The following is a 12,368-nucleotide window of genomic DNA, read 5'->3' on the forward strand; positions in this document are numbered from 1 at the left end:
AAATTTGAATCTCTTTTAAATCAACCTAAGTTTAGATTCATACCTTAAAATCTATACTTTCAAATACTAATGTTGCTACCAAAAATGTTGATCTGACTTCTGACAAACTTTCCGATCCCGATCACTTGAAAAAATTGCGGCTTGTTAGACCTGGGGTGTACTCCGGGGGATCTCTTCGATACCTAAATAAGAGAGTGTTTTAGAGAGGTCGTAAGCAATAGTGAAATTGGGTTAGAATGAGATACTTTAGCCTTTCCGTAGTACCCCTTTTACATTGGCTAGGTTTAACCCTAATAGATCTGTCATTTATAACACTTGGCGTGGATCACTTTGATTATTATAACGCGAGTGTAGATCACTCCAGTCAATATATGATCAGCATCAATGGCTCTGGTCAAGCGATTGACTTGGTAGGTGATTTCCCCCATTAATACTGGGCACATGCCTTCTTTTTAGGGTAGGTAATATATTTGGGGTATATCAGTTGCTCCCCCTTAATTTCGAAGTTTTGAATCATGTTCCCAAAGTTCGAAAGTTGTTCTTATTGGACTTTTGTGGAGCCTAATTGTATTTGATCCGGGTGATGGCCCGATCCAAAGTAATGATGCGTGGTTTCTTAACTGGAGATTTCTTACTCAGGTTTAGTCCGTGGAGCGAAAGCTTGGGCCGAAAGGCAACTAAGTAATTGATTTTTGTTTTTTAACAAGAGCATTATTATCAGTAAATAAAGAGGGACGGAATAGGAAAAATTAAAGAAGAATCGAAGTTTGACAACTCAACTGCACATATGTAGACAAAATACAGAAAACATTGGAATGAAGCAACTTCTTAGAAAAAGAACAGGAAACAGCAGCGGCTGCAAAGTGAAAAGGATAATACTTAAAAACACAGAGAGACAAACACCACCCCCCACCTTCCACAGAAAACAACATTATCTCCTTTTATGTACACCTAAGAGAGAGAGAGAGAGAGAGAGAGAGCGATTGCTCAGCTTAGCCCTTTCATTATTTTTATTATGATGATGATGATGATTATGATTGGTTCTGATCAGAAATCGTCGTCAATCCCATCTTCAACCGTTGATTGATCCTTTTTTTGAGATAGATTAATTAAGAATATATGCAAATTGAAGTGGGGTAGGTAGCTAGGTGGTGCTTCTGAAGGAACCCAAAGCTTTAATGGCGCCCGCTCTCAGAATGTACTGGTGATATAGTGCTGCAATTCCAGCTCCCACGAATGGCCCAACCCAGAATATCCACTGCAGGCATACCCCAAAAATGAAGAAATATATATTTGTTATATTACAATTAGCTTATATAATGAAATATGAGGCAGTGTTTGGGATCGATGCCGGGTCTTGTGTCTCGGGTACTCGTAAGTATCCTGTTAGCTAGGCACATGACAGTGGAGTTCATGGGCTGTAAACTTCCATGTGTCTCACTATCATGGGTCTCTAAATCATGGAAAGAATTAATTATGAAATTAATTAAGAGCATAAAATAAAATATAAATATTTTTAAAAGAAAGAAAAGAAGATAATCACGTGGTCATCCCAAGCCTTGTCATTGTTGTAGATGACAGCAGCTCCGAAACTTCGAGCAGGGTTGATGCCAGTGCCAGTGATTGGAATTGTCGCCAAGTGAACCATGAACACCGCAAACCCAATGGGTAGTGGTGCCAATACCTTTACCAACAAATTTTTAACATTAGAAAATAGCAAATGAGAAATGTGAAAGGGGTCCAACTTCGCATGAAATTAATTCATGTTTTGAATTGCCTATTCAAATTTGTATAAATCAAATTCTAAAGTTCATGTTTTTAAGTATTTTTTAGACATGTGCTTCTTTCTATCAATTAGTGTGATTAGAGTTCAACACAAACTATAATAAAATGGAGAAATATTGAAGTAATTGGGATGAGAAAAACATCCAAAGTTAATTAGTAGTTAGGAAAATGACCTGACCTAATTAAGTAGCTATTGAGATTAGGAAAGATAGATAATGAGGTATTAAATTTAATTAGATGTTTATTTGCCCTCTCAAGTTCAGATTCTGAGATGATGTCAAATAAGTTTATAGGATGTATCTATGTTATAGGATATGCTGTGAGATATGCCATAAGTCGTTTTTCACTCTCTGCATAATTCAAGTATAAATAAAGGATATGACTTTCTCAATAAATTATAGAATAGATGTCAATTACCCAACCCACTAAAACAACAATTTTTAATTACAACATCATTATTAATAATAGCAAAATGCAGGATTAGTCATCAACTAAATTTGGTTGTTTTTTTCTCAACACTTATACCCTTCATTAATGTTAAGTTAGGGGGGTATGGATTTCGAACTTTACTTTTGACTTTTGGATGAATTTAGACAAATTTCAATATAATTTTATATTACATGAGTGACAAAATTGATCAAAACTTGATGGGTCTATTTAGACTAGATTTGAGTTTGGAAGGAGGTAACACATTTATAAATGGATCATCCTGAACCTAACTAATTTAATAAATGGGTTGGATGGGCTTGGGTCAGGTATCTAACCCGTTTACATTTCTTTTTTGTTGCTTTTGGGTTGTCCACTTTTAGGTTGTTTTTTATTTTTTTAATTGCGGTTTTTGGAAAAAAAATAAATAAATTAAGTCAATTTTGATAAAATATTAAATAAAATAAAAATAAATAAATTATATTTTAATTGAGTATTGAATGGATACTTGTTTATTAAACGGACGGATTTGAGTTTATAAATTATTCACCTGTTAATAAACAAGTCAATCTGGACTCAAACCTATGTAACTTCTATCTATTTATTATGATCCACTCAAACCCAACTCATCAACCAGTTTTTACCACCCCTACTACATTTTATTCAAATCCAACGCAACTCAAAAATGAAACCTCTCTAAATATTATAGGACTGTTCTAAAAATTAAAGTAGGTCCCCGTCTCTTTAATAAAGATCAAGAAAAGTATGCAGCTTGTTTTTCTTTTGTTCGAGGAGAGTAATAAATGATAAACGATAATAAAAAGGTAGAGGGAGAATGAAAAGGTAGTGCTCACGGGGACATGGGAGTCTCGAGCACTTCTTTTAGGATCAGTGGCAGAGAAGACGGTGTAGACGAGGACGAAGGTGCCAACGATCTCAGCGGCCAGCCCAACGCCGATGGAGTAGCCGTGGGCGACCTCATTAGCCCCACCTCCGTACCTATTGTAGTATGCCTTTTGGAATGCCTTCACCAGTCCCACTCCGCATATCGCCCCCAAACACTGCGCTACCATGTACATCACAGCCCTTATCAGTGACACCTTCCTCCCCAAGAACAGCCCGAATGTTACTGCTGGGTTTATGTGTCCTCCTGCATGCGCATGCATCATCCCACAAATAATTTATCAAGTATACACGCCAAATGCTCGACCTTCCAATATTCATGTACTACGCATTCGGGTTTTGTCAACTAAGGGGATCATCGGTATCATTTGTCGGCAAACTCAGGTTTGTTACAAATATTTCAATTATATTCATTTTCTGCAGTAACATTACAGTTATTTTAGAAAATGTTTTCAAATTCTCAAAATATCCTTTTCAAAAAAAAATTATTTCCATTAAATAAAAGATATGAATATTCTCCCGCTGTTTACATAACATTGATGGTGAGATTCGAATTTCGGCTGCTAACCGGAGGAAGATCGATCGGACTTAAGAGAGAGTATCATCAGTTGATTAGTGGGTTAAAACGGTTATAAATACAATACCACCGCTATAAATATAATTTTTTTTTTTGAAAAAAAAAACTCATGAAAGGTAGGTAGCTGGGGGGAACTGACCGGAGATGCCGGCGGTGCAGTAAACCAGGATGAAGATCGTGCCGCCGAAGGCCCAGGCGATGCCAAGGAGGCCTACTCCGCCGCAGTCGTCCGCGTTCTTGGTGGGGTCGTTCTGGCTCTTGTAGCCAATCACGGTTAGGACGGTGATGTAGAGGAAGAGGAGGGTGGCCACGAACTCCGCGATGAGAGCTCTGTAGAATGACCATTTGGTGAGTTCCTCCGCGTCGATGAGCGTCGCCGGCGGTGGGTCGTGGTAGTCCTTCGCCGAGAACTCCCCCTGCTCCGCCACCTCTATGTCATTCGACATATATATATATATATATATATTATATCTCTACAGAGAGAGAGAGAGAGAGAGAGAGAGAGAGAGAGAGAGAGTAATGTGTGTAGTGTCTCAAGATTCAAGGAGATTGAGAGGTGAGTCAGCAGATAATGCGCTCCATAATCCTCAACCAACGGCACAATCAGTGCAGCTCCTTGGAAACATAACTGCCATTTTTTAAAAGACAGTGCCCACACCCCTTCCTCCTCGATTTGCTCTATGCTTCTGTTAGACAACTTGTATAGGTATTTGTTTTTATCTCTCTTATCTTCTTTATTAGTCATCATCATTTTTTTTAGCTTGATTAATTTATTCTTTCTTGGCCTGTATAAATAACCCTCCTGGGTTGGGTTCCTCTGTAATTAAGTTTTACAGCATAATTGAATATATTCAAACTCTCACAATCTCCTTGTTTCATGCCATCTTTTTCTCAACAGAATGGCTTATCTTCTTCATTCCTCATCCAATTCTAACATGGTATCAGAGCACGATCTTTGACCTGTTCTTTTGCTCACCTTCCTCATTCTGATTTCCTCTTGCTGCTGTCAACTCTCATTCAAGTTTCATCATGTCTACAGTTGAAAGTATCGTTAATCCTTTTGCCAGAAATCTCTCACCATCCGAAGACCCCAACAGCCCATATTTCCTTCACCATTCTGATGGCATTAATACTGTTGTCATTTTTCCACCTCTATCTGGTCCAAACTACCTATCATGGAGCCGATCCTTCACTCTTGCTCTCTCTGTCAAGAATAAATTAGGCTTCCTTGATGGAAGCATCACCACTCCTGCTGGAACCAGCAATCTTTATGGACCATGGGTCAGATGTAATAATATCATCCTCTCTGGATCCCTCACTCCATCTCCCCGGAGATATCATCAAATGGTTGCTTCATAGGTGATGCCAAGAAAGTATGGGACAAACTCAAAGACAGGTTGCGCAACCTGACAATGCTCTCAATTATCAACTTCAGCATCAACTTGGGACCATCATACAAGGAACCCAATCTGTAAATGAATATTTTACTCAATTGAATGCAGTATGGGAAGAGATACACAACTATATATCGACCATCACCAAACTGCTCATGTGGGTTTATGCACTTGTGATGCACTTGGTTCTGTTGGAGAGAGGCAGCAAACGGACTATGTCTTTAAGTTCCTTATGGGCTTAAATGAGACATATGATGGCATTCGAGGTCAAATCATCATTATGAGCCCCATGCCCTCACTTGACAAGGCCTTCTCGCTTGTACTACAAGAGGAGAGATAGAGGCAGGCTCGGGTTGCAATTCTTCCTGCTGCAGACTCTTGTGCTTTGGCGGCATCTCACAATCAGACCAAGAAAAAAAGATTAGTCTGACCTCACTTGTTACAATTGTGGAAAAACTGGACACAAAGGATAAGTGCTACCGGTTGATTGGATTCCCTCCTGATTTCAAGTTCACAAAGACCAAACAAGGAACAATCACTCAGCAAATCAAACCACCAATATAGTAGAACCAGCTCAACTAGCTTTGAGTCAAGGCTCAGATTACAGCCGCTCATGCTCTTGGCTAATTCTCAGACATCACAGTTCAGCATAGATGACTCAGGCAAACAAAAAAATTGCCTCACAGCCTGATCCTACAACTTATAGCTCCCACATGGCGGGTATGATCACCTATCACTCACCCTCATTCAAAACTCCTATGATTTCCTCCGAACATAATCACCATTTTGCATCCATAACCATTTGCATTTCACAGAGAAACCAAAACAACATCACATGGATAGTGGATACTGGAGCCACAGATCACATGGTCTGCTCCACCACTCTCCTCACTTTCATCACTTCCACTTCTCAAGCTTATGTACAGATCCAAATGGAAAAAAAGCACAAGTCACTCACATAGGCACTGTCCAGATCAGTAACACCTTAACTGTAAAGACCCGGAAAAAAAAAATTAATATTATTAATCAATTAATTGATTAAATAAACAAATAAAATAAATAATAGGATAAGATATATATATACACATAAGAATTAAAGTAAAACATATATATATATATATATTAATTTAATATTAAAAACATGGATATATATAAGAATCTTTACCTGGGGATTCATTAACTTGAACAATCCTAATTTTGCATTCCGCACAGGTCAGAAGCTCCTCTCCTCCCTCTCTCAGGTCTCACTCTTTTCTCCTCTTCCTCTTCTCATCTCCGCGCTCTCCTATTTTTTTCAGACGATGCGCTTGGAAAACAGAAATAAAAAACCGTTAGACATTCCTAGCAAATGAGTAGGGAAGGGGGGCAACGTGCTGGCCTCCAGGGCGGAGGCGTGATGTTACGTAATAACCAAACGGATGGTAAGGAGACTAGGTGAGTATAAGTAATCTCTACAGAGAGAGAGGAGAGAGAAAGAGGAGAGAGAGCGAGAGTAAGGTGTGTGTAGTGTCTCAAGATTCGAAGGAGATTGAGAGGTGAGTCAGCAGATAATGCGCTCCATAATCCTAAACCAACGGCACAATCAGTGCAGCTCCTTGGAAACATAACTGCATTTTAAAAGACAGTGCCCACAACCCCTTCCTCCTCGAATTTGCTCTATGCTTCTGTTAGACAACTTGTATATAGGTATTTGTTTTTATCTCTCATTTTTTATCTTATTTATTAGTCATCCATCATTTTTTTTTAGCTTGATTAATTGATTCTTTCTTGGCCCTTATAACAATAACCCTCCTGGGTTGGGTTCCTCTGTAATTAAGTTTTACAGCATAATTGAATATATTCAAACTCTCACAATCTCCTTGTTTCATGCCATCTTTTTCTCAACAGAATGGCTTATCTTCTTCATTCCTCATCCAATTCTAACATGGTATCAGAGCACGATCTTTGACCTGTTCTTTTGCTCACCTTCCTCATTCTGATTTCCTCTTGCTGCTGTCAACTCTCATTCAAGTTTCATCATGTCTACAGTTGAAAGTATCGTTAATCCTTTTGCCAGAAATCTCTCACCATCCGAAGACCCCAACAGCCCATATTTCCTTCACCATTCTGATGGCATTAATACTGTTGTCATTTTTCCACCTCTATCTGGTCCAAACTACCTATCATGGAGCCGATCCTTCACTCTTGCTCTCTCTGTCAAGAATAAATTAGGCTTCCTTGATGGAAGCATCACCACTCCTGCTGGAACCAGCAATCTTTATGGACCATGGGTCAGATGTAATAATATCATCCTCTCTTGGATCCCTCACTCCATCTCCCCGGAGATATCATCAAATGGTTGCTTCATAGGTGATGCCAAGAAAGTATGGGACAAACTCAAAGACAGGTTTGCGCAACCTGACAATGCTCTCAATTATCAACTTCAGCATCAACTTGGGACCATCATACAAGGAACCCAATCTGTAAATGAATATTTTACTCAATTGAATGCAGTATGGGAAGAGATACACAACTATATATCGACCATCACCAAACTGCTCATGTGGTTTATGCACTTGTGATGCACTTGGTTCTGTTGGAGAGAGGCAGCAAACGGACTATGTCTTTAAGTTCCTTATGGGCTTAAATGAGACATATGATGGCATTCGAGGTCAAATCATCATTATGAGCCCCATGCCCTCACTTGACAAGGCCTTCTCGCTTGTACTACAAGAGGAGAGATAGAGGCAGGCTCGGGTTGCAATTCTTCCTGCTGCAGACTCTTGTGCTTTGGCGGCATCTCACAATCAGACCAAGAAAAAAGATTAGTCTGACCTCACTTGTTACAATTGTGGAAAAACTGGACACAAAGGATAAGTGCTACCGGTTGATTGGATTCCCTCCTGATTTCAAGTTCACAAAGACCAAACAAGGAAACAATCACTCAGCAAATCAAACCACCAATATAGTAGAACCAGCTCAACTAGCTTTGAGTCAAGCTCAGATACAGCAGCTCATGCTCTTGGCTAATTCTCAGACATCACAGTTCAGCATAGATGACTCAGGCAAACAAAAAAATTGCCTCACAGCCTGATCCTACAACTTATAGCTCCCACATGGCGGGTATGATCACCTATCACTCACCCTCATTCAAAACTCCTATGATTTCCTCCGAACATAATCACCATTTTGCATCCATAACCATTTGCATTTCACAGAAACCAAAACACATCACATGGATAGTGGATACTGGAGCCACAGATCACATGGTCTGCTCCACCACTCTCCTCACTTTCATCACTTCCACTTCTCAAGCTTATGTACAGATCCAAATGGAAAAAAAGCACAAGTCACTCACATAGGCACTGTCCAGATCAGTAACACCTTAACTGTAAAGACCCGGAAAAAAAAAATTAATATTATTAATCAATTAATTGATTAAATAAACAAATAAAATAAATAATAGGATAAGATATATATATACACATAAGAATTAAAGTAAAACATATATATATATATATATTAATTTAATATTAAAAACATGGATATATATAAGAATCTTTACCTGGGGATTCAATTAATTTGAAATCCTAATTTGCATTCCTGCACATGTCAGAAGCTCCTCTCCCTCTCTCAGTGTCTCACTCTTCTCTCTTCCTCTTCTCTCTCTCTCTCTCCTCATTTTTTCAGACGATGCTGATTGGAAAACAGAAGATACCGTTAGATTCCTAACTCCGCCACCAATATTTCTATTAGAGAAGATTTATCGTGAGAGCGATGTAGACACCACTCCTAGGGAAAGGTAAATCTTCACTTTTTATTCAATTTCTCCTTAAATTTTCAGTTAAATCGACGATCGGACACCACCATGGGGTTTTAGTCTCGATTGTCGTCATTTTGACCAAAATAAAATTTCAATTTAGGTATCTTAAATACCACTCCAAAATAAGAGTGAGATTTGGAGAATTAAGTAACTTGGTTATATTTGAAAGTTTAAATGTTTATTGGAAATTTATGGGCCTAGGGAAATGTTAAAATAGTATTTTATTTATGACTGATTTGATTAAATTAGGGTTATTGAATTCAGAGTTCAGATGAGCGTCGCGGGTATAATTTTGGGATCCATGCAGACATAGTTCAGGAAATCAAGTAAGGGTGTTATTTTGGTATTTTTAGATTGATTATTAATTTATTGAAGGTATAAGCTTAGATATGAATGCATTTTTGAGGTTAAATTGAGAAATTGAGATTTTATACAATTCAGGGTTGGTATATACATGGCCGGCAGGTTAGGTTTTTAGTGGGTGTTCCCAAGAATCCAGGGAAGATAATGAATAGTTTATAATTTGGGAAATGTGAGTATGAGATTATTTTGGGAATTCAGTTATTTCACAGGAATATATATAAATATATGATATTTTCAGAGAAATGGAATTATGAATATTGTGAGCTTGAGTTAGAATCAATAGACGAGTTTAGTTAGCCAAGGTAAGAGAAATATGCTATGTTAGGAATTTCATAAATTTCATCAGTAGTATATATGTGCTTTGGGGTGAATTCTACAGGGTATAAATTATTTTTATTATAAAAAAATAAAGATTTTATTACAGGGGTTTTTGTTTATTTAATTGTGTGGCATGAGTTAATATTAGATCAGTTCAGGATTTATACAGCTTTTCAAAATATCATGATTTACAATGTTATTACATAAAAACATGTTTTACTAGATTTTACAGAATTATGAATTACAATGTATATATAAACAGATATATAATATAGAAAGATATTATACAGACAGATATATTTTGCAAACAAATATTGTACAGACAGATATTTATGAGACATATATTTTACAGACAAACAGATATTTTATAGTATTTATAGAATGTCATGATTTCCAAAACCATAACACTCAGACATTACAGATTATTCAGTCAAATATTACAGTTATTTCAATCAGATATTAGAGTTATTTTAGTAGGATAATTCAGTATTTCAGATAAGATTTATAGTGTTATGGTTATTTTGGAATCACAATGAAACAATAAGATAATTATATATATTAGTATTATACGATATCAAATCCCTAATTAATTATTTCATACAGATTCATTCAGCAGAGCATGGTACCGTTGCTATTTCAGATTAGAGTGCAACCACATATATTAGATAGTGTGTGAATTCCGTCTACCCTGCCTATGGAGGGATTATAGTCTGCCCAGATTCCTAGGTTGAGGAGGTCGGTTTGACGAGGTAAATACCAATATCGTGCCTTTGGAGAGATAGCAATAAAGGCCGAATTGAGGATTGGTAGAGTATTTAGGTGACTTATCCTAGTAGGCCAGCCAAAGTTAAATCTAGCCTACGAGCTACACAACCCTATCATGAGGGGTTGAATCATGACATTTAGATTTCCAAGGATATTTCTCAGTTATTTATTTATATACAGATTTACAGAATATTAGCAGATATATTATAGTACTAGCAATATGATTAAATACACTACAAAAAATAAGGTTATTAGTGACAGATCAAAACCGTCACTAATACTCACTAATACTATTAGTGATGGTTTTGTGAGTGTTAGTGATGATTTTGAATTAGTCGCTATATCTGTAGTTACTAATACTTATTAGTGATGAATTTTCAAACCGTCACTAATAATAGAGTATTAGTAACGAATTAAAATCGTCACTAAAGCCATAGTATTAGTGACGGTTTTAAATTCGTCACTAATGCTCTATTATTAGTGATAATTTAAAAATCGTCACTAACAGGAACCGTCACTAATGCTCTATTATTAGTGACAGTTTGAAAATCGTCACTATTGCTCACAGAAATCGTCACTAATATTATGACTTTAGTGACGGTTTGAAAACCTTCACTAAAACTTTTTAAAAAGGCAATTATTAGTGATGGTTTTGAAACCGTCACTAATAATAAGGCTTTGGTGATGAATAAAAACGACACTACCATACTATTAGTGACGGTTTTGAAACCTTCACTAATACTTAAATTGGACAATTAGTAGTGACGGTTTTAAAATCGTCACTAATAATATTAAATTAATTTTTTTTCAATTATTAATTCCTGTAAAAATCTGTAATTACATTTTCGTATACATAATATTAAAACATATTTGCTAAAAAATTCATAAATTATTCAAAATTCTAATTCTAATTCAAATTCAAATTTAAATACAAATACAAATATATTATATAAATTCAAATTCAAATACAAATATATTATACAAATTCAAATTTAAATACAAATACATTATACAAATTCAAATTCAAATACAGAAATTTCATCTGTTCAGATAACAAAAAAAGTCAAAAGTTGCATTCGTAGTGCATGACATCGTGTTAACGTTGTGACAGTTGCAAACTCTACAAATTAAGAAAGTTAAAAAAATTAGTATACGCTTTTTGAAAAATTTTGGTAGCATTTCTCCTGTTAATATGACATTTTCCATAGAGATATGCTCTAAACCTAGGTGTTTACAATAATAAACAATTCACAATAATCCAACTAGTAATAAATTTTACGAGTGCACATGAACTTCACATAATAAGCATTAAATAGTGTAATGTGTTTATGCATCCCATAAACAATATATATCAGAATATAGTTCTATGAAAAAATAGAATGTGATGTTTATGGTTTACATAGCTTCCATAGGACTCTAAAACAAGTATAATAATCAAATAATGCAAATGAGTCCACGATTGATAAAATTTTCACTTAGCATATGTAAAAGTAAATTTAGAGATGAAGTTTAAAGTTCATTTGAAGTTCACTCATTCTTTCAAAAATTTTTTAACATTCAGCACACTATAACCATATGAGCATATGGTATATGGCTATGATTATTTTGGGAAAAAGTCAACAAATTTTCGGCAGCATGCCGTCTATAAATAGAACATTTCCCAAACTTGCAAGTCACAAAAGCATGCAATTCACTATATTTTTGCATCATATAGATGTCATTTAGATTAAGACATGCAACAACCTAAAAGTTTCTACCAGTAGGCAATACTTATCACTGCATCAGCCATGCAGGTGGCGTTCCAATCAAGCATGCAGTCCTAATGTCCACTACCAGCATGCAGTTCACAAGATATATCAATCCAAACATGCAGTTCAGAAGTTAAATCATCTATTAAACTGAAGTTCGAAGTTTATATAATTTTCCTATACAAGACAATCTCGATCTAATATTACAGGCAGCTAAATGAGGATGTGAGTATCGGTTCATCTAATTACATAAAAGATTAAACTACATGTATTATTATTTTTGTTCG

At 36.1% G+C, this 12,368-nt stretch overlaps 1 protein-coding gene across 1 annotated transcript; it reads right to left on the reverse strand.

Moving 5' to 3' along the window:
- Positions 1-733: 733 nt before the first annotated feature.
- Positions 734-4,359, reverse strand: LOC131148941 (probable aquaporin PIP2-5). The gene is made up of 4 exons (XM_058098920.1): positions 3,831-4,359; positions 3,066-3,361; positions 1,544-1,684; positions 734-1,258 (listed from the first exon to the last, which is right to left on the reverse strand). Exons 1-4 carry the CDS (start codon positions 4,135-4,137, stop codon positions 1,145-1,147), a joined length of 858 nt encoding a protein of 285 aa, XP_057954903.1. The 5' UTR covers positions 4,138-4,359; the 3' UTR covers positions 734-1,144.
- Between the last annotated feature and the right edge of the window lie 8,009 nt (positions 4,360-12,368).

Source organism: Malania oleifera, chromosome 2 (assembly GCF_029873635.1).
Source record: "Malania oleifera isolate guangnan ecotype guangnan chromosome 2, ASM2987363v1, whole genome shotgun sequence".
In the NCBI taxonomy this organism is placed as follows: Eukaryota; Viridiplantae; Streptophyta; class Magnoliopsida; order Santalales; family Ximeniaceae; genus Malania; species Malania oleifera.

Coding starts and splice junctions, on each gene's coding strand:
- LOC131148941 (XM_058098920.1), bottom strand. CDS start 4,137: ATGTCGAATGACATAGAGGTGGCGGAGCAGGGGGAGTTCTCGGCGAAG. Junction 3,362..3,830: donor CTGCACCGCCGGCATCTCCG/GTCAGTTCCCCC, acceptor ATGCGCATGCAG/GAGGACACATAAACCCAGCA. Junction 1,685..3,065: donor CTCGAGACTCCCATGTCCCC/GTGAGCACTACC, acceptor TTGTTGGTAAAG/GTATTGGCACCACTACCCAT.